The 23,896-nt window shown below is 34.4% G+C and overlaps 1 protein-coding gene across 8 annotated transcripts in view; it reads left to right on the top strand.

The window, feature by feature from the left end:
• The window catches only part of GRIK2 (glutamate ionotropic receptor kainate type subunit 2), a 362,746-nt gene that overhangs the window by 272,558 nt on the left and 66,292 nt on the right, over positions 1–23,896 (top strand). For 7 of the 8 annotated variants that reach the window (XM_040059108.2, XM_040059107.1, XM_040059110.1 and 4 more), the window contains one exon: positions 2,956–3,173. In XM_040059108.2, coding sequence (XP_039915042.1) covers positions 2,956–3,173 — 218 coding nt within the window. Of the gene's footprint in view, positions 1–1,565; positions 1,627–2,955; positions 3,174–23,896 lie in introns of those variants that run through there. The other variant, XM_040059112.2, reaches the window with a different exon arrangement.

The raw sequence follows: 23,896 nt of genomic DNA, 5'->3' as shown, positions 1-23,896 counted from the left end.
GCACAGATTCAGTTTTTGCTCTGACATTTCGCTGGGCAGTGTAGTGTAATACAAAAGATTACTAGTCCTGTCAAAGAGCCATTAAAAGGAATGACTTTTCTTTCTGGGAAAATAACCATTGCATATCCCCCCCAAAAAATCATAGAAAATGTTGGCAGGAACAAGTGAATATTGGTAGAGTTTTTTTAATGGATATACCTGAGCAATAATTTTTAAAACTTCCCATTATAAGTATACCAACTATAAATAAATCCTGGTTTTAACTCATCAAATGATTTCATGAAGATTTCCTGTAACTGCAGTAAATATTCTGTCATATATCAACGTGGTAGGCTTAAAAAGTCTCTAATGCCTCAGCAAAAGAGTACTGTGCTCAGAAAAACATGAATTAATAGGTAAAAAGAAATCAGGATTTCAAATCAGAAATAAAAATATATCTATAGTTGGCTAAGTGTTTACTGTCAACTAGGTTGTCAATATACATTTCAAGAAATTATGTAGTTGAAACAAAATTGCTGAATATATGTTTATAATATAATGATTGCTTTTAAGAAAGCTATCAAAAATGGGATGGTGAATGAAAGAATGTATTTTGAATTCCATTCACAGTTCTCAGGATTGTTGGAATCTTAATCAATGTTGAGTTTTATTTCTTATGTGGCTGTATGTATATTTCTGGAGGATAGAAAAAACAATTTAGATTTTCACATCATCTTTTTACAAGAAAAAGGTATTTTAGTCTGAAATATCTAAACATTATTTTTTGAGAATCAAAATAAGAAAAAAACCCCCAACTTTCATTTTAAAAGATATCTTTGGAGGATAATAGTTTTCCTTGAAGGAAAACTAGTTTTTCAAAATTAAGGCTGACCCTCTGTCCTTGTCTTATGTTATTTTACCTTTACTCAGTTTATCCTTTAATAAACCTTAAAGGCACCATTTTGAGGATGCAGTATCAGTCTTGATTTTGATGATTGCTTAAAAAGAAAAAATTCTCAAAAACTTAAAGTCATCAGAAAGTAGGCTTTTAGACAAACATAGAATTTCTCACCTAAGAGCAGTAACTTTCCCCTAGAAACAGTATAGAAACTCTTGGGCCATACTCATATTAACCTATTAAGTGCTGCTTCTTTACAAAAGATTTGCTTAGTGCTGGAGGGTACATGATAGAGGTAACTCATACGTGTCTTGCTGGCACCCCTCGCTCCCAGGAAACTGTGGGATATGGTGCTGGACATGGCGTTACCTTGGGTACATGACAGTCAGCCCCTGACCAGGCTCTGTTTCATGGGCCCAGGTGGCACTCGGTTTCAGTCCTTGGTAAGGTATGAGCTTGTGGTAACTGGGGGAACCGCCCTGCTGGAATGTCTCCACCCTGCTTTTCTTTCCAGTCCTCTCTGACTTTACTGGTGTTGGATTTTAAAAGGAAATGAGAGCAGTTAAAAAGAGTTCATGATAGTGGGCTCGTTGGGAAATCTCTTAGTGTTATGGTATCTAAGTGTCTGACTAACAGGGCCTAGGAGCAACTGCATCAGACAGGTACTTTTCTACTTTTTCCCTTGCAGAATTCTAGGCAGAGTCTGGCGCTGGAGTTGGCTGTCATGTCCAAGTCTGTCAGCCTTTTTTGTTTGAAACAGCAAGGGTAAGATGAACTGCAGGGTAAGATGGGCTGTTTTTGAATACAGTAGTCCAGTTATGATACCACTTCTTTTTTCCTTTTCTTTTGTTTTCTTCCTCCCTCCCTCCCCAGTCCTTCTGTTCTTTTTTTTTGCATTGAGTTTGGAAGTTTGACATAGTCTTTCACCTATATGGAGATGTGTTACCTTGCTGGACCAGTTCCTTAACTAATTCAGTATAAGCACTAAAATTTAACAGGAATAAAATAGTCCATCTTGCCTTCATTCCATTTTACCCAGGAGATTTAAGAGCAAACATAGTAACCAATTAACAAAAAGGGGTTGTTTCGGTACAATGGTATAGTGGATATAGTGAAACTGTTTCCTTGAAAACAAGTTTCCAAATACTTCTAAAAAATCTTAAATAAAGTTCTTAAAATGAAGCTTGAAATTGTTTATTTGACATCATTAGAAATTTCATTTCATTGAATTATAACATTATGGAAAAAATCCATACATGCTCAATTATAATAAATATTTGTAATTGTATATTACAGTGAATTTAATTTATTCCTATTTTTTTAGTAATTAGACACAAGAGGAGTTTATGTGCTTCAATTTGTCTCATTAGGCTCTAAATTAGCATTAAAAATTATGCAAATTACTGTACAGTGTCTGTCTTCCCCTCCATTCTTTAGTGCCATGAGCAGGCAACTCCAGCAATGCATTATAACCTATCTTTATCTAGTTTATGCATAGAAGTATAATATTTTTATTGTTATTCTATTAAATTGAAGTGTATAGCATAGCCACCCATATTTATATGAAATTGTGGGGCTAAACATAGAGATGGGAGATGTTAAATTTTTTCATCTAAACCTTTAATAAACTATACTTTACAGCAATGCAAATGAAAAAACTCAAGAGCATATTTATAATAAATTTAAGATTTTGTTTTTCAGATGTGAAATCCTTTATTTCACATCTGGTACCTTCATCTATTGCTTATTTTTTCTGGAAAGCAAGTTAAAGTAACTGCTTTTTTCATACTGTTATTTTTATGTATATATTTAGATATTTTAAAATAGCACTGATCATTGAATCTCCCATTACTATATTTTGATTCCCACAGCTCCAGAAAGAGCTGTTTGTCTTTATAAATTTAACCAGTTATTTTGCATTTCAGTTGTGTGTGTTTGTACAAGCAATACATGTAAACCTGTATCTTAAAGATGTTTTTGCACAGTGATTCCATCTCCCCACTGTGGCAAAAAGTGCTGAACACTTATTAATTGTTTTCTGTGCATCCTTTTCACCTTTCTCCCCTGGTTTTCGTTAGGTTCTGAGCTCATGCCTAAAGCCCTCTCCACCAGGATAGTGGGAGGCATTTGGTGGTTTTTCACACTTATCATCATTTCCTCGTACACTGCTAACCTAGCCGCCTTTCTGACAGTGGAACGTATGGAGTCCCCTATTGATTCTGCTGATGATTTGGCCAAGCAGACAAAGATAGAGTATGGGGCAGTTGAAGATGGAGCAACCATGACTTTTTTCAAGGTAAGTTTTATATTCTGTCTGAGAAGATGCTATACCTGGTTTTGGGGGGGAAAGCTTTTGCACCTTGCTGAGGGGCAACGGGTATCATTCCTGATGCTGTCAAAAACAAGTGAAAACTTTTTTTTCTTATGGTTAAAAAGATAGCAAAAGAATCAAATTAAAAATCTCTCACAGAAAAGGGAAAGTTTCTTTGATGATTTTCTTTTTAAGGAGCTGAATTTATAGCAATTTATGGCAATTTATATGTGATGAAACCTGAATATTATGCTCAGATCTTCTATAGCTGTATGCAAGTTCATGCTTTGTCATATTAAAATTAGTTTTAACTCAGCAGCATTATACCTAGTTGTAATCTTTGTTTAAGAAACACTAAGGATATTAGTGGCTCTACTGAGGAAAACTTTTTAGACTTCATAATTTAGAGAAACTTTTGAATGAAATTTTGGATCCATGTAAAAAACTCAGATTATTTCATGTTCTCTGTTCCTTTTAACCTGCTACTAAGATAATTCAGTTTGAAATATAGTGAAGTGAGATACTGAATTAGAGGAAAACATTTCATGTCTAGATTCATCAGGCATTTAAACAGACTTAAATTAGTGATAAATATTTATGAAGGGAGAGAATATGGTTTGTTCTCTAAATCCTCATGTTGGATAGCACAGAGGTATCTCAGATGTTCCAGAGAGGTGTTTAATAATATTTTCCTTATCTTTGGTAATTTCTAAAGATTTTTTGGCTAATTTAGTCTAGTTTTAAACATTATGCTATCACCTGAAGCTCTACATTGGCTGTCACACTGGCATTTGTAACCAGCAAACTGAGGACCAAGGTAGCTATTAAATTGGTACAGAAATTGAAGACTGCGAGCTCATTTTCTCTCATGAAATTCAGAGAGAGCAAAATTTGTTTACATAATCCCTATTTAATCGTATGACCATAGACCTTGTACCCGATCAAAGCATACAAATAGTTTTAATTTTTAAAAAATAAATAATTGCTAAGGCTTTCAGCTTCTTCTTGGAAATAAAAATCATTCAACTTAAATATCTCAGAATGCTTCAGGCTGCTTAACTCTAAAACATGCATTGGGAGTGTTCTGGGTATTCTCCTCAGAATACTAGTTGGAAAAGGAGCTGATGAAATTGATAGAAGTAACTAATCAACTAGAGATCTCTTCATGTCAGGAAATTTGTGAAGCAGTTAAAAGTAAAAACATTGAAAATTTAAAGACCGAGTTTTTAAAAAGAGTTAAAATTATTTTTGTCTTGAGACATAAAGAAATAACACAAGGTATTTATTGAATTACCAGAAAACACTAGAGGGATTTAACTTAATTTTAGAATGGCAGAAAATTTTGATCTAATTCTATTTCAGATTCAAACTGTGGACACTGAAATATTAGGAAGCAACTTTAAAATTTTAGTTTTCCTTCTCAACCTTAATTTCTTATTCACCTTTTTTCCTTTAATGTCTCTAATGTGGGTTTTCTAAGATTCTAAGTGCACAGAGACTATTCCTCTTTCTGTAGACTTTTTTCCTTCTGCATGTTAATATAGCACTCCCTTTTCTGCAGTATTGTTCCCTTCTGCTTTCTTTATTCTTCTGTTTACATTTGTCTGGATATATTTTGTGATTATCTAATAGGTTGTATCCAAGATCTAGAGAGGCCTTATGTCTAAGGAAATAACATTTTCACATCACTCATTTAATATTTTTATTTGCAGTTTAAATAACGTAGACTTAAACACAAGAGATATAGGATGTCAGATTACATAATTTAGTATTACTTTTTCTGCATTAATGAATTCTCCACCTTCACTATAAGTGAAAACATAGGATCTTTATTCAGCTGATAAATTTTAGGTCAAATTATTTATTCTATTGAAAAGATATACTTCCTGGACTTTTTGTGTGAACAGATCATCATTAGCAAGTGTTTTTTGACATGAAATTGAACCAATAATTAAAAACTGTTCCAACTTGGAACCAACTGATTTGAAATATTTTTCTGTTGTTTACTATCTCATCTAGTAGTAAATTAATTTATATTATTTGATATTACTATTAATATTTTTATTATTAATGAATACTATTTACCTAATCAAATTAATTTAAAATTAAGCATTAGATGTAGCTACGTATGTTCTTGCAGATTATCAATAAGTGAAAATCAAATTCAAATAGAAAAGCAAATTAAAACTCTACAATCCCATTTAATTCATTCAGTGTATGAAGCAATATCCAGGAGAACATTAGGGTTTTCTTGACATAAATGCTATGCACTACAGCTACCTGTGTAAGGAATGTAGGTTAATAGCATATTTATTCTATGAAAGATAAACCAAAACATATATATACAGTCTTTAGTAGTGAACTTCCTGGTAAAATTAGGTATTTTTACCTAATGATGTGGAGTTATCAGAAAATAAAGCACTATAATTTTGGTCAACATAGTATATCTGCATTTCTGTGTTTTTTAAAACGTGCTTCTAATCTGCAAAAGCTAATTACTTCAGGAACTTAATTTCCTTACATAAAAAAGTGAAAATGCAAGAAAATATTTTTAAATTAAAACTTTAAGTAGAATTGCATTACAAGGTACTGCTAGAATTGAATATCTCATAGAGAATGCTAAAAAAAATACAAAAAGCATTTAAGCATAAGACTCTGATAAACAGTTTTAAATTTATATATTATATTCTCTGATATATACATAACTGAATATCAACTAGGAAGTGCCTTTTTGTATGACATTAAGGAAAATACTAATGAACTTTTGTGTCCTGTTCTGGTGATCACACTTTGAAAATATGCTAAAAAATGGAAAAAGTTCATTAAAGGTGAAAGGATGACTGTAGGTCTGAATATAAGCATTGCAGTTAGAGGCTAAAGATCTGGCTGTTTAATCTGCTGAAAAGAAGGTTAAGAGGTGACTTGATCACGGTTTGTAAGTGCCTTAATGGGAATGAGACTTTTGACAGTAGATGACTCTCTAATCTAGCAGAAAAAGGCATAATGAGATCCAATGTTTCATAGCTGAAGTTAGGGAAATTCAGACTAGAAAGAGGGTGCATATTTTTAAGAGTAAGAGTCATTAACCACTGGTATAACTTACCTAGGAGTGAGTTAGATCCATCTATCACAGGCAGCCATTATGAGGAGGACAGATACAGCATAGTCCAAGCATGTTGTTCTTTTGATTTAGAGGTTACTCAATGAAACAGAAAGCCGTCATTTTAGAGGCGGTCAGATTAGATTTTAGTAGTACTCTTGTACTTCAAAAATCTAACAGGGTATGAGTTCTGGGGGTAGGGTTTGCACAAAGATAATTGAGAGGATAAATTTATCATCTGCGTGTATGTTCATCCTTAGTTACTTTTGTCTTTTTTTAATGAGAGTGTATTAAGTAAAACAGTGCCACTGTGTTACAACAAGATATAAAGGCACCAGATGGTTTGCTAGTGTTAAATGAAATTATCTTATCTTGGTAATAGTTATTAGTTCCAATCACAGTGAGGCTTGGTAGCTGCCCACAAGACTGACAGTAATTTCTGCATAAATTAGCTATATAGCAGTCCATTGAATTCTTTTCTGAAAAAAAACAAACAAACTTTGGAGCGTGGCCAAAGCTATGTGGTGCTGAAACAAAATAACCTATTATGAAGGTGAACCTAAATGGGCATCAGACAAATAAGCTAGCTGCTGGATTAAAACCTCCTGAAGGTAAAATCTTGGAGAGCACAGGGGATATATGTTGAAAATGCTGTTATCCTTGTGAGTCAAACATCCTTGTAAAATATCTTTGATGAAAAAGGAGAATGTTGTCTTCAGGGTTTTACTAGGTCCCTCATCTCATGCCTCCTCATGGTCTGAGAAACATGAATTAAACTCTTTCAGAAGCCTGAAAGCAAAGGAAAATTGCAGTGCTCTCTCCTCTTAAGATCTGCTTATCTGGTCTAAGCGTGGAAAGGAAATAATTTTACAAGATCATTATGTGCCCAGTGGGTCTGCTCGGCTAATTCATTGTGAATAAGAAAACCTTAGTATTGTCCAAGAATTAGAAGGAAAAATATGTGAAAGTAAGTTCTAAGCCATTTCTGCTTTTAGGCTAGGAGTGTTCATTCCTAATACATGCTTTGATATTTCTCAAATTATGGAGGTTTAATAAATTCTATTCCTTTTTCTTGGCTGCTTTTGTCACTCTTGAGCACTTTCAAATTTCAGAAACCTCATTTTTTTTCCTGTTTGGAATAAAGTAAAAAGCAATTATGTTCATGAAAGGTGATGATCTCACACTAACTGTTCTTGGATGAAAAAAACCTCAGATTTTTTCATTGCCACTGATTTCTGTGGTCTCTCAGTCTACGTTTGTCACTCGGTTTTCTTGCTGAATAATAGTTCTGAAATTGAGAAGAACAATATTAATTCTACCCAACTTCTATCTGCACCACACCTCTCCACCCTCACACACAAAGAAACTAGTTCAACACTTATGCAATGTACAATGAAATGGTCTACAATGTTAAGATATTCCTTTTGAAGCTGTCATGTGCTTTTGTTTTTCCCATCATTTTTCATATCTGTAAATATCAATGTCAGATTTTCCTTTCTAGGTTTTTGTACAGTACCAGGTACAATGGAATTTTTCTTGTGGTTACTAGGCATCTTCATAACAAATAGTAGAAACCAAAGTACTTTTTCATTCTCTAATAGCAGTAAATTTGTGTCATTACTTCTGTATCACAAAATAAAGGTCTTTTCAGTTCTCTGTGAGACAAGTATTTTATACTCTTGTTTTGTTTATAAGGAAGCTGAGGGTTTGCATCTTTTTCAAGGTCACTTGGTGAAAGGTAGATAGGGAACTAATTCTGGTGAAAGGTAGACAGGGGACTAATTCAGGAAAGCTGACTCACATACCTTAGAATTATCTAGTAGACGGACTATTCTGTTTACCATTTACATTTGCCAGTTTCTTTCCTTTTCTTCTTCAAGATCAAATTTTGTACTCCAGCTCTACTTTTCTACAATATATTTCATTTCTTCCTGCACTGACTTCTCTCTATAAAGAGCCATGCTGCTGGCTGTTTTTAGTAATTTTCCTTTTCCCCCCTGCCCTCACATTTTACCCTAGCCATTTTGTTGCCACCTCCTTAAGGAAATTTAGAGGAGTAACAATTCAGCACTCCATCTATCTTCCCTTTCCACATTCTCAGACTGTTGTCAAAAGAACTGGCATTAAGCTCTACCTATACATTACAAAATTTCATGAACAGTCTCTTGAAGCTGAAGGAAGAAGTTATAGGGGAAATTTCCCACTGCTTGCAGATGGAATACAAATGACAGATTCTCTTATATAAACAGAAAACCAGAAGCAAGAATAATGGTATTAATGCCATTAATGTCAAGTGTGAGGTTGTCATTGATGTGCACAATGCCAGTACTTCAGAGGGATTTTCAAGCCTCGGTTTGAACACTGTAATAGACAAATAATGTTTATCTTTTTAACAAGTAAAGATGCATTACAAACTCGTGGGTGTAAACACACGGAGAACCTTTAGTTTAATTCTTCAAATGAAACACCATGAAGTTTAGTAGTGTTAATTATTTGGCAAAATTGTTGCAAGTCAAAGATGAGAGAATTACCTCTTGTGAGTTTCTCAAACATCCAGTGACTGACAGTGACTAATAGAATACTTTTTTTTGAGTCACAGCTTCCATGTACTAATTTTGATAAGGAATAAAAAATAATTGGAAACAGATACTACTGATACATATTTAGTTTGATTTAATAATATTTAACTTTATGGAAAAGTAGTATTTTGACATAACAAATACAGATTTGTTCTTGCATGAAAAAACATGCAGTAGGTTTCACTAAAAAGGAGATTGAATATAAATACCATGTAAACATTTTTTACTTCTTTTTGATCATGCTGATTTGGACCTAACTGCTAAAAAACCTACAGGTGAAATGCATAACTTCCTTTTTGCCATGATCCTCTCTTTGCAAGAACTTGTTACTTAGTTAACCACTGCTTCTTTTAATGTTAAAAAAAGCAGATATAGCTGTAAATCTCTAAAACAAGGTCTGTGGTCACTCCATACAGTTAAATATAAGTTAAAAAAATCTGCAATAGCAAAGCCTGTGAGAGTGAGATATAGGCTTTGTTCAGAGCTCTTAAAGCATCTCTGCCTCACTGAGTTCTACTTATTTTCATAAAAGAGCAATGGAAGTTAGGTAGATTATATGATACGTTAACACAGACTATGACAAGAGGAACAGTGCATTTGAATTCTATATAGAAGAAATGACGACAAAATTTGGTACCATTGAGTTCTCTGGGGTGAACTGTTTTTCTTTTGAAGGCAGAAAGCAGAACAATTCATGGAAAGTGCTTCATTCCAAATAACTGTCTAGTTATGGGGACAATGGGTTTATGCTGTCTTGACCCTTAAAGTGATTATTTTTCCCACAGTAAATAAAAACAGATGTTTGGCTTCGTGTTGCATTTCAGTGCTGAGGCATGAAACTAAAAATAGATGAGTGCAACAGAAATCCATTACTTTTCCACTCTCATGTTTGTCCCCATCCATGTTTTTTTCCTTCACTTTCTCCTTTCCCAGTTCCTCATTTTTATACCTTTCAGTAAGGACTGAAAAAGGTGAACATGACTAGTCAAATTTTCATTTCTTCAAATACTATTCTATATATCCAGATAGTAGGTACTCTTAATGAGCTTCTGGATAACATTTAGCTATACTTAAAAACCACAGGATTCATATTTATCATTTACATTTGTAGTAGTAGCTGCAGCTGTAGTCTCAGGCTACAACTCTCGGAAATAGATGAAACATGCACAAATGTCTTTTGATGTCCTCTCAAGGAAAAAGAAAACAAGAGTAGAAATTCACAATAATTAAAATATTGAAAGAAATCACTAAGATATGAATTGCATCCCCACTAATTATTTTTGAAAATAAGTCAAAGAGAGATATCAAAAATAAATGAAAATTTTACATTATAAAAAATATATTTTCTCTTTGAATCAATTAAACTTTTCCATAACTCTGTTTCTGCCTTAAGGTCCTTCAGGGGGGAAATAGTGTTATGCTGATCTTCCCATTGAACTCTCAGGTGGGCTGCCCTATGGTCCCATAAGAATTTCAGAGTATGACTTTTATACAGAGATAAAATAAACATGCAAACAAGAAGCCAGCAGAGACATTATTTTTCAAAATTTCTTCCAACAATATGCATTAATTAGTGAATATGCATTAATGATCCATACTGTAGGTACATGGTGGAGATGATCTGAATAAAATCAATCTTTCTCATTGTATAAGGTCTGATAAAATATAGCAAGATATATTTTCCAGTTGGATAGAAATATGGGATATAAGAAATCAGAGCCTAGACTGGGTAAAAAAAAATATCAACTTTACATGTCGTCTTTCGAAAGTCAAGCCTGATATGCATATGTTACCCAAAACACAGTTTGAGTCTGAAATTGTGTCAGGATTATTTATCAGCAAAAGACAAGAATTTTTACCAAATGTAGATAATTTAGAGGGATATAATAATCTGGACATTTGTAAAATCATTTTGTCGTTAAGATAAACACATTCTGCCTCTTTTTTTTTGAGAATATATAGTGATGCCACAGAAGACAACTATCACAGAATCACAAAATGGGTAAGGTTAGAGGGGACCTGATCCAACCTCCCTACCTAAACAGGGTCATCCTAGAGCACATTGCATGGAACTGTGTCCAAAAAGGTCTTGAATATAACCAGTGAGGTGCACTCTACAACCTCCCTGGGCAACCTCTTCCAGCACTCACTCATTCACACAGCAAAGAATTTTTTTCCTAATATTCAGATGGAACTTTGTGTGCATCTGTTTCTGCCTATTGCCTCTTGTGCTATTGCTGGGCATCTGAGCAAAGCCTGGCTCCATCCTCTTGACATCCCCCTTCAGATACTTATTCACAGTGATGTTATCCTGTCTCATTCATCTCTTCACAAGGCCAAACCGGCCCAGATCCCTCAGCCACTCCTCATAAGAGAGCTACTCCAGGCCCTTGCTTATCTTTGTAGCTCTCTGGGTTTGTTCTCTGGGTTTGTTCCAGCAGCATAATGTCTCTCTTGTACTGAGGAGCCCAGAACGGGTTACAGCACACCAGATGTGGCCTCACTAAGGCTGTGGGCCAGGATCACCTCCCTTAACCTGCTGGCAATGCTTTACCTAATTCTCCCCAAGATATCATTTGCTCGCCTTTGAAGTCAGATGGAGTTTAATCACCACTAAACCCTGTAAATTTTCTCAATAGCATTTTTATTCTTTTTGTTTTGTTTTGTTTTAATCCAGTCTAACTCAAAGTAGTCCAACCTCTTCTCCTACCTTCAGCCTCAAGCACTGTTGGCTGTACACGCCTTACGCCTGTGGCAAGAGTCAACCCAGCTTTCTGATCCAGCTCCAAATGAACATTTTTCTTGTTGCATTTTTATTTTTCAGTTGTGAAGAAAACTGTTCTAGCTACTGGGAGTGGAGCAGGGTGTCATTACATGGCAGGGCAGTCTTATATCACCCTGCTAAATGTGGAAGCCACTGGGAACCCACACCCTTTGGAAAGTGAGTTATGTCACCTAGACATTTGAAAGTATGACAATGAGAAAAGCAACAACACTGAAATATCTGATACCTACAATGTATTTTTTCTTTAGGTACCAATGTAGGTTTTGTCTTAACCGGTAACCCATTTTGCTTCCTTTCGCTTACCTGATGCCCTCCAATTTCTGGCCTCTTCAGGGCCTGTAATGACACTGCTGATGGGATCAGTTGTAAGAGAATTACTGATCTCTGGGTTCTCATCATAAGTTTAATTGCAAGGCTTTTTCCTCAGGAATGCATAACCTAATTGCTCTCTCTCCTTATCACCTTTCTCTCCTCCTGCTGTTTTCACCAGGAGGCAGGGCGAGAACACTTCTCTTTTTTCTTCTCTTTTCAGCTTTTTTCCCTTTATGTTTGCCTTCAGATCTTGAGCAAGGTGAGAAAGGGAACTGAACTAGATCATAGAGAAACCTTTGACTCCAAACAACATTCTGTACAAAAGACATAATTTAGAGATAAAGTTTGTTTAGGAAATTCAGAGTACATCTGAACATTAACTATCACAGTCCAAAAAAAAAAAAAAAAAGCCTTGCTCTTCAAAGCGAACAGATCTGTGACCAAGTATCCACGTAAAGTTTGACAGGTTTGATCTATGACTCATCCTGGGAATATTATTCAGGAGCAATTCTCCAGAGTGAACTGGCCCTTGGTTCAGATATTTTTTGGTGAGATCCTGCCATATGAGCAACCTTCAGTGTTTAATTTCTGCCCACTAAAATATCCTGAAATCCTCCATTCATTAGCAGAGGTGAATTCTTATTTCTGCCTGTCAATTTATATATCCTAGTACTGAGGTGCTGTCCAACTACATTAGCATTGCTTTGTGTACAGAAATATTTTCAGTGCCAGAATTGCTCCAGACATCACCTAAAGTCTTATGCTGATGAATTTCTTCAGATTTTAATTTCTCTAAACAGAGTGCTTGTTGCTATTGATTAAACCATCATTTTTTTTTGCGAAAGAACTATGGTAATAATGATGGAATTATGCAAGCTTTTTTTGCCTTTTAGGCATTTTTCTTTATCCATGCATTAATTGAACTTATATTTAATGTATTAAAGATACTTAATCTGCACAATATACTTTACTAGTTTATAAAAAAGTATACTAAACTATGCTTTAGAATCACAGAATCATAGACTTGTTTAGATTGGAAAAGAGCTCTGAGTCCAACCATTAATCTAACACTACCAGGTCCATCGCTAAGCCATGTCCTTAAGCACCTCGTCTGCATGTCTTTTAAATACCTCCAGTGACAAAAATCACTGCCTTGGGCAGCCTGTTCCAATTCTTGACTGTCCTTTCTGGGGAGAAATTTTTACTTATATCCAGTCTTTACTTACCCTGACAAAATTTGAGGTCATTTCCTCTCATCCTATTGCATGTTACTTTGGAGAAGAAACGGACCCCTACCTTGCTACAACCTCCTTTCAGGTCGTTGTAGTGAATTCTCACAAAGGTCTCCTCTGTGGCTCCTGTTCTTCAGGCTAAACCTCCCCATCTCCCTCAGCTGATTCTCATAAGACCTGTGCTCCACACCCTCCACGAACTCTGTTGTCCTTCTCTGGACATTCCAGCACCTCAGTTTCTTTCTGGTAGTAAAGGTGCTCAGAACTGGACGCAGGTTTGAGGTGTGGGCTCATCAGTGCCAATTGCAAAAGGACAATCACTGCCCTGGTCCTGCTGACCACAATGTTGCTGATGCAGGCCAAGTTGCCACTGGCCTTCTTTGTCACCTGGGCAAGCCACTGCTGGCTCAAATTCAGCCAGTTGCCAACCAACACCCCCTGGTCCTTTTCTGCTGGACAACTTTCTGCAACAGTTCAACTCTTCCCACACGCTGTAGCTCTGCATGGGGTCATTGTGGCCCAAGTGCAAGATCCAGCAATTGAACCTCATACACTTGGCTTCAGCCCATCAATCCATCCTGTTCTGATCCTTCTTTGGAGCCTTTCTATCCTCCAGCAGATCATCATTCCCACATGACTTGGTGTCATCTGCAAACTGAGTGAGGGTGCATTTGATTGCTTAATTCACATAATTGATAGAAATATTTACCAGGACTGGGGCCAATACTTTGCCCTGGGGAACACCAGTTGTGACCAGCTGCCAAGTGGATAATAAATAACTCCATTCACCAGTCTTTGGGCTTGGCCATCCAGACGTTATTTTACCCAGCAAAGAGTATACCCCTCCAAGCCATGAGCAGTCAGTTAGCAGAAAGAGATATGAAAAAGCAATTTGCAAGCAAAATCCAGATAAGTTATGGTGTGAACTATTGTGGTTTGAAGGAAGCATGAGAGCATTTACTAGATTAAGACATATTATTAGTAAATCATTATTTACTAGCACAGGATATAACTTACCTTAAAATAATTTTTGTATGCCTTTGCATTTGAAAACAGAAGTATGTTACCTCTCAACAAAATATAAAAAATGGCAAATACCACAGAGGCCTTTGAAGACTTGAATTTCTTGGTCTTTCATTGAAGAACTCTTCTTTTGCTGCAGGCCAGTGTCAAGACAGAAACACTTCTGTTCCTCTTTCCTTAACTCTCACTGTCTTTTGTGTCATTCATTTTTAAATTTTTTTTATACTAGTGATACCTTCTTGACTTACAAGGACTCTTCCAGAACTGCTTAGAAGCTTTTATTTGACATTTCTGATAGAAGTTTCATGTACTCTTAATGCATTTGCATCTTTTGTAAAAGGAATATGCGTTCCTAAAGGAACTTCCTGTGAAGAAGGAATACTAGCACCAAAAATTTTCTGTGATTTGATAGGAATGTTCTCTACCTCTTTCTTCACCCTATTACCTTATCAGGCAAAGAAGCTTTGAGGATAGTTTCTTTGATTCTAAGACTTTTATTTAAGCCTATTTAGGTAGTTATCATTCAAGTGTATTTTTATTCAGGCTGAATCGCTAAGGAACTTACTTGAATTGAATAAAAGCAACAGCTTGTGTTTTTTAATATATTTTATGGTTATACTCTGTATTCCTGATGCAGTTTTTGTTCTTTGAAGTGCAGAAATGCTTATCAGAGTCCATTATACCTGTGCAATCCAACAATGCCATTTTAGAATGGCAGAATCAGAAGTTGGTGGAGGAAACACTGATCTTTCAGTTTCCTCTTCCAGTCACAGTCTGTTCATAATGAAGCAGATTCGGCAGTTTCAGCCACTGTCAGATCATCATAGATGAAAGGAAGGTTGAAGGAGAACCAAGGGACTCATTTCACGAAAGTACTGAGGCCAATTATATTTTATATTCTTATTCATCTCATAAAGAATTTCTAGATTTCTTTCCAAGCTAGAACTTGATTTCTAAATATTTCAAATAAGTGCCTTAACACTTACAAAAAAACCATTGAGACTTGTGGTCTTAATCTTTAGGTTTTCAACTTTCATTTCTGAAATGTAGAATTACTTTGGTAAATTGAATCTCTAACTTTTAGGGGAAAAAAATATAACAGCAAAGCTACCAGCCCTGAGAAAGGCTGCAGTTGCAATAACTTGTGATTTGTTCTTTTTCTATTTTATTTTTACATTTGTTGACATTATTTTTACATTTGATGAAATCAAGTAATTAAAAACCTCCTGTTATGTATTTGTCACTCAAATTTTTAATATATACTTTATTTTCTTACACTGTATTGCATGACACAAACCCCATTTTAATGTTATCAATTGTTACTCTAGTTAGTTTTGTCTCATGAGTAAAATGTTTTGCAAAGGTAATTTATTATTATTTGTAGGTATAGGAACTGTAAAAGAAAGTTTGGCATCCCTAAAATAATGAGTATAAGCAAGAATAGGCTGTATTCCTGAAATTTCTCCAAGTGCATAAGGTAGGACTGTACTAAAACTAGATTGGTGAATAGGTATATTGGTATAGAAAGGATCTCAACTGTTGATTGAGAGAATTTAAGTGGAAGGCATAAAAATATCCTGTGTTTTGGTCTCAAAACCAGAAACCACACATACATACACACACACACACACACATGACTTGTTTGATTAGGGAGGATGTAGCTTTTGGAACATGTAAGGCAGGTTTCTCCTGACTCCAAAATGTAGATGCCTACTTTCCTCTTCAGTAGTCATCTAGGTGTCCCTGACTGACACTGGAAAGAAACTGAAAGGTACTGGAAAGTAATTTCTCTGTACTAAGCAAATGTCCTAGAAGGACAGAGCTCTCCAGAGCTGCAAAAATTAACCTGTATTGTGATGGTAGAGAAACTTAGGTTAGTACTTGGGGTAGATACTTAATATGCAGCTGGCTAAAAGTATTTAAGAAGAATCCTATAAAATTTATGGTCACTTTTTAAACACTAGACACTTTTCATATGTGTATAAACTACCTATAAACTACCATAGGGAGGGGTGGTGATTTAAAATATCTATGTACTCAAATTAATTAAATTTACAAGGAATAATATGCATAATATCAGTTTTATAGTCAAACTGATTTACCTATGATAGTGGAAATATTTGTTTTCTTTTAGATTAATGGTTTAAAAACTGCAAAGAAATGATTTTCTAACATGTTACCACCAAAATGAACACAAATACACACACACACACACAAAAAAACCCCTTATAGAATATCATAGAAAAATTTCATGTTTTGTTTTACCGTCTGAGTTGAAATATGGGCAAAATTATGGTCTGGGTATGTAAATGTTGCATTTAGAAAGATTGAGTTGGTCGCAATGGTCACTTATTGCAAGGGTTTGTATTTCAAAAAGAAAACAAAAGAAGTAAAAATAAAGGATAAACACTATGCAACATTTTGATTTGTTTATATGGCTCCATGTGCTTGATCACATTAGAGATTCAGTACATTTATCTTCCACCAGCAGGACAGGTGTTGCTGTGTCATCTGCTGTATAACTTGTCATTTTTGTTACCTTTATAAGTTCAAATATTTTTATTAAATTAGAGATACAGGTGCAGGCTTTTGGTATGTGCACCAGTAATGTGTTTGCACTGTTTGCATATTTTGTAGAAAGTATGTGGTAGTCTTGACATATTTTATGTCAGAATTTTCATGGAAACTTGAAATTAAAGGGTAGAGTTCAGCTTTAATATGTGAGATTAGTAGGATGACACAGTAAAATTAACAACCTTGTTTACAGGAAAAATAAAATTAGCTGACATCCAGGACAAACTACACCCTCTAACAGATTCTGAATAATTAATTATGTTTTGCAAATTTTATTTTTCTATAATTTTTGATTTTTTAGCTAGCAATTAGAACAGGAAAATTATTATAGCTAGAATAGACTATTTCAGATGGAAGAGATCTAGGGCAATTACCTAGTCCAACTGCCTGAGCAATCCAGGGCTGACCAAAAGTTAAAGCAAATGATTAAGGGCATTAACAAAAAGCCTTTTAAGCACTGTCAGGCTTGAGTAATTGATCACCTCTTTAGCATGTGTGCTCCAGTGTCCAAAAGCTGTTTTAAAAAATATTATTAAAAAAAAAAAATCATGATTTCTCACCTCCAATTTTGAAATAAGGATTTGGAAGTGGATTGTTTAAAGTAAAATATATACTTAAATCTTTTCATGGCATTTCATACATATTTTTTAAAATGTGTTCTTTATATCTGCCTTGTACACATTCAGACTATATTTTTAGTGCTAAGCAAAACTGGACAGGATCATTTTTAAATTCAAGGTCACTGGGCTAAACTTACTTTTCCATCAAAATTAGTCAAATCATGTAGAAACAGCCCATTAGGAACAGTCTTTGGTATGTATTTGACATCTCCTGAACTGTTTATTTGGTTTTTTGTTTCTGTCCTGCTCACAAAAGAAAATTTGTTTCTTAGTTGTACTGGTTCAACTTAAAGCAAATTAATTGTTATGATAGTAATTTAAGTTATAAATACAACCTGAAAATCCTAAAATTGAACTAATGTTTATTAGTTTTATCTATGTTTATTTTTTTATACATAAGTATTAAGTATTTCAATACCTTTGTGAATCTAGCTCTAAAGACATACCAAAAATAAAAAGGAAAAGAAAGGACCTAATTCCAAGTAAGACTAAACACACAAGTAATTGCGGCCTCTAAAGCTTGATGAAACTGAAGTTTCACAGAACAAATAAATAAACTACACAAAAAATAGTAGAGTCCAGGGACTAGAGGTAAACCAAAGTAAAATGCAGCTAAAACACCAATCATTTAATAATTTCAGTCTGTTTGAAACAAAAGTGTTATTTTCGATCTTGAATTTAAAAACTACTTTTATTTTTGTCATGCTGGTGTTTTGCAAAGCATTATAATGGAACTATTATGTGGTGAATATTGCTTTCCATTTTAATTTTAAATTAAATATTTAATTACTGTAATATGTGTCAAAAAGAAATTATTTCATTTAATTTAAAATAGGATCTGATTTGTTCATATTCAAGGAAAGCAAAGCAAGCACATTCTTAGTTCTGATGTCTAATGCACATTACTGACTTGTAAACATATATTTGGAATGTATTTTAAGTGATGAATAATTCCAAGCTGATTTCCATAGTGAACACCATGTATTTTGAGATGGATTTTTTAAGTGGGACCCAGAATGGCTCCTCATTTGCTTAAAAAATTCAAATCCAGATCTACTTTGCATAATTTTGCATAGACAACAGTTCAGTCTAAAGGAACAAATGCTCTTCTTCCCCACATACACATAAATGATGACTACATGTTTGTGTGCATAATTTGCAAACAGCCTTTCCCCTGAAGGTATAGGAAACACACTGTTATTTTACTGCACCCCTTTTGTTGGAGAGGAAGTGGTGTCATTGAATAGAATTGCCTCATCAGACCCTCTACAAAAGTGCCAAGTTGTAGCAATCAATAGGGAAATAGCAGATGTGAAGGTTAGTTGGCATCAAAGAATATGAGTAGGAAAGCTTTCCTATGGGAAAGAAAGTGCTTCATTACTCTTTATCTATACTCAGAATATTGGTTCTATCAAGCTTTCAGAAAATTAGAGTATGATGGTTTTCACAACTCTAGCTCTGAAAGAGTCACTTTAAAAACAATTAAAAAGTTAGATAGCTATCCATCAGGAAAGTTGTACCAAGTGAACGGGATTTTATTAGTTTTTAGACTTAAATGTTGCAATTTGTTCTCTTTCTGAAGAAAGCAGTTCCAGAGCAATGGCTCTGGGACAAGGACTGCCTCCCTAGGTAATAACTGTAGATGAGTAAAAATGCTGCTTTTAGAGCTGTTCATAGGAAACAAACAACATGCTATCATTTCTCTAGAGTATAAATATTTAAAAACTTCAGAAAGTTTCTTGTTTTGGGACTGCCTTGGATATTCATATTTGTTTCTTTTTCTGGAGGGTATAAATGTTGTTGGTCCACACAGAAACTACTGCAGAAAATCTGAGTTTCAATACATCAATCAAGTTCATTCTCTTTAAAGAGATTGTTCTGCCAGGAATGGTAAAACTGGAGAGTCGGTGAATCATAGTATTTGTCAGTGTAAGAACTTGAAGTTTCTGATAGCAGTTGAATGCTTTTCTGAGAAATTGTAAAAAAGAGCAGGTGTTATAGAGGATGGAGTACTTTCAGAGAAAAACTCACTGATGGATGGTTTTTGTTCACTTTGCAAATTTGCAAGACAGTTTGTCTTTGAGAAGGTGAATTAGAGATTTTGTGTGGTTGAGACTGATTATGTAGGGTTTTTTTCTTTGAAAAAAAGAGCTCCGTTTTTAATCATGTATATTTCTCTAAGAATATCTCTAGTTAGAGGGATGGATACATATTTCTTATAAAACACTGAAGCAACTTTCTCTCCTCATTGATCTTTAAATCCAAATACTTAGTGGAAGTTATGCCTCTAATCTGGTTGATTAATATTTAGAGAAAATATATTTATTGGAAATATGAAGAAGGAGTCAGCATTAATTATCTAAAAGCACCTTTCTCACTGAAATCCAGCAAGGATTGAAAATTAATTGTCCTTGGGCTCATAAACCAATAAATGCACTATCACACACCCTGAATCAAAGATTGCTGACAGTTTAGGAATTTAGAGCCAGAATGGAATTTGATTTGATGAGTACTCTGAAGTGCTTCAAATTCCTGTGCCTCCAAAGTTCACAACGGGAACAACAAAGTTCTCAACAAAGTTCACAACTGAGGACTTTGACATTAAGAACTCAAATGCACACATGGTATCTGGTGCAAGTGGTCTTTCTTCTTAGAGCCGGTGTAACGATGTTAACAAGAAAGTTGCTTCTGCCTTCAGTAGTTAACGATTCATTTGCCAACAAGGGAAAATTATTTTGCCTTTGGTTTTCAATGAAGGTGAGGTGTTCTTGTCATACGTTAGCCAAGACCAATATTTTTTCCTCAATAAACATAGACAAAAGCGCCACAAAAAGCTGTCAAATAGTCTTACCACTTTTGTGATTTTGCTGCTTTCTATCAAAAATTTATCAAAGCAAGCAAAACAGATAGCAATAATATTTAGATCTGTATCTAACATGCATAAAAGTTTGAAACCTGGAAGTTTGCAATTGGGTTCTTGTATTAGGTAGCAAATCCACATTAGTAATGGAGAAAATGATGCTGAGAATGTTAAATGTCAGTGTCTTGAAGTTACAAAAAACACTCCAAGATGAAATCTTCAGTTTTTTTCCAATATAAGAGGACACAGATAGACCTTTTTTCTATTACTGGATTACAATGCTTCCATACTTGCTCAGAAACAACATAGAGTTTCAGCCAAGCATATCAGCTGTGAGCACTGAGATTCAGAGTCAAGTTTACCTGTAAGTGAGATGACCTGTAAGTTTCTATTCTGACTGCTCTTCATCTGGTCTAATATCTGTTGCTTTAATCAAGATTGCTTTAGAAGTGTAATGATTCCTGTAGTATATTTTTGTTCTTTTATAGAACATATACTATACTTATAGTATAAGTTTGCTCTTTTATAGAAAGAAATGCTGCTCAGAGTTGTAGTCTTCAGAATGGGAAAATCTGGTTTGAATATATCTAATATAGAGCACATCCTCTAACTGTGTTTGTGTTAAGTCACATTAAAATTAACATTTTGCAAGCCACCATTAAAAAAAAGAAAAAAAACCCAAACCCCTATAGACCAAAATTAGTGACAATATTTGATTGTCCTACAGGTAGATATCTCATTCATTAAATACTGCAATTTAGCTAATTAGTCTATATGAACTGTATTGTTTTTTACTGTAGGTCTCCTGAGAGTTTTCTGAAAACAGTGATCATTTTAACTGATTACCAAGACATTAAAGTTCAAATAATTAAGTTAAACTACTTTTCCCCAGGAGCTACATTGTGATTCAATAAAAGATGAGGAATAGAGCTGCTTCAAAGCTCAGCCGTAGCAAACTTAACATGTGGATAAAAGCAGGTGCCATGAAGAAAAAGGTTTTATTGGAAGAATCTGATCCTGTAATTACTCTAGGATAATTTTTCATCATAATTCTAAATTTGAGAAATTTCTTTTTCAAAAGGACATGCATTATCAAAACAATTGTATCATATGAAACTTTGTACACTTTTGCTTTTTTTAATTGCTGAAATTTGTACTTCTATGCAATCCCAATGTATTGTGCTGAAAGTCTCTCGACAGATGGGTGCTGGATCAGATAACTGACTTACAATTATAGCCTTCTATGTACAGTTATCAAAACCCCTTTCCTATATTTTTTTTTTTCTTAAACTGGTACATACAGAAATCCACTTTGCCAGAATATGTTCTACTAAGTTGGTCAACAGAAAGTAAATGAAAATTTGTTGCAGCATATTCACGGATTACTGATGCAGAAATTTACAGAATAAACAGAGCAATGCTGTTAGTGGTGACATCAAATGTATAACATTGACAAGTTTGGGTGCTGTTAAATTCACTCTGTTTCATTGAATCAAGGAACTAACTGCATCTGGGATTTGACAGATATTCAAGAATATATAGCTTTTTAAAAAGGCTAATTTATACTTAGGAGGCATAGAATATTGCTAGAATATCTGCTAATATTAGAATATCTTCCCCTACCTTCTTTGTGTTAGCTACCTAATTGTACCACTCCTTTCAGATTTATAACATCAGTTTCTGGTTTCTGATTGTCTTCATGGTCTTGGTTGCTCCAAGACCTTTTGTTCTCTTTGGACAATCTGGAAAATGATTTCTTACATTAGAGCTAATGCTTAGAGTAATTGTACTTTAAATTCTACCTATATAGAAAATTATTTTAGTTGTAGTGTACAGCCAGAAAAAAAGGATCATACAGCTATGTACTTTCTCATGGAAATACTTTCTTTTTCTCTCTTGTTTTTACAAGACAATTATACCATGCTTATTCCTTATCCTTATTCATGCTTACATGAATTCAAGTTAACACTTCGGTGACTTGCAACTCAATTGCAACTCAATTACCAGCTAGTGATAATGCCTTGAGTTATGGGTTATTTTTATGGTGGTTTTTGTTTGTTTATCTGTTGGTTTGTTTTGTTTATTGTCTTCCTTTTTTTTTGTCTGCAATATCCTAGGCACTATATTACTACAGATTTACATTAAAGCCTTAGTGTGAATTCAAATAGTTAAAATCTGAATGAAATTAGTGATGTAGTTCAATTCATAAAAGGCACAAATCCCTGAATGGATTCACACCGGTGATTTAATTTTCATGTAGTGAAAAGAATTTCCCTTTGCAGTAGAATCCCATGCATTAATGTGATGGTCTGGTTACCACTCTGCAGTAAACAAAGTGATTCAGCTTTCACATGTCCAAACACCTTCCAGTCATGGAAAGCTTTTCCCCTGCACCGGCCATATGGGATCTTAAGAGATTGCTTACCTCCAGCTCCCCTGGTATTTCCTCAGCCCTCAGCATTGTATTCATGCAGTAAAGTTTATACATGCTCAGTATACTCAAAGTACAGAGATGAAGAGATACTTTATCACAGCTGAACAGAAAAAAAATTGCTTCATTAAAAAAAAAAAAAAAAGTTAAAGAATCAGCAAAAACCCACCTAAAAACCCCAATAACTCCCAAACTAGGAAAAACAAATAAAAATATAACTTGAACTAAACTAAGATTAACGCTGAACTCTTGCGTGGCCCCCTGAATCTCAAACCATAACCATAACTTAATTAAACTCAACTTTAATTGACCAGAAAATCTTAAATTTGGATATTAGTTTTTAAGTTCATAACACATGATCTGCCTGCAAAAGAGTTTTATGGAGAGTTGTGCTCACCGTAAATTTAACATAATCTATGTATGTAAATATATTAATTATGTCAATAATAGTGTGGCTTTGGAAGTTTTATCAAATTATTATACATTAAAAATATTACTGTCCTAAAATCTTCATAATGAAACATTTTCTCTTTTTTTTTTTTTTAATACATGGATATAGCTGATTATAAGAGTTTGTAAGAAATAAACCTCTCACTTTCAAATCACAGCTGGTAATTTAAAGACACCAGGTCTTTAGTGTTGATTCCTCCCCAACAGCAGGACTCCTCTGTCACTGGACATTATTGTAAAGATGTAATATTTATTTTATATCTTTCTGTGTGTCTGGCATTGATATGTATCACAGACAGCAGAAAAATAGGCACTTATTATGTGGCTTGAGATCAGAACACTAAAAACCCTTTTAAAGTTCAGAAAGGATGAACAAATCTCTGAGATTATTTGGTAGCAGGTCTGAGGTTTAGGCGTGGGGTTTTTTACTCCTCAGATAATCTATTTTTAAGTTAGTTTCTCTGAAACTACATGCAATATTTTTCCTCATTGTACTTCTGATCTCCTTGATGCCTTTGTGTCAATTCTGCACAATAATAACATTGTTAAATACAGCTAGATCTAGCCCTAAGTCCTCTGCCATTAGTCTTATGGTCCTTTTAAGTTCTTTTATTATGGTTTAAAGCCATGTTTGAAAGCAATGTTTGGATTAATTTTCATTACATGAATTTCATGAGACATTGATGCTTACCTTGGCGTGTACTTTGGCTGGCCCATCTCTCTCACAGGCTAATCTGGTGCT

This window comes from Hirundo rustica, chromosome 3 (assembly GCF_015227805.2).
Source record: "Hirundo rustica isolate bHirRus1 chromosome 3, bHirRus1.pri.v3, whole genome shotgun sequence".
Classification (NCBI taxonomy): Eukaryota; Metazoa; Chordata; class Aves; order Passeriformes; family Hirundinidae; genus Hirundo; species Hirundo rustica.
Note: the sequence above shows the minus strand (reverse complement) of the source record. Positions and strands in the feature narration are given on the sequence as shown.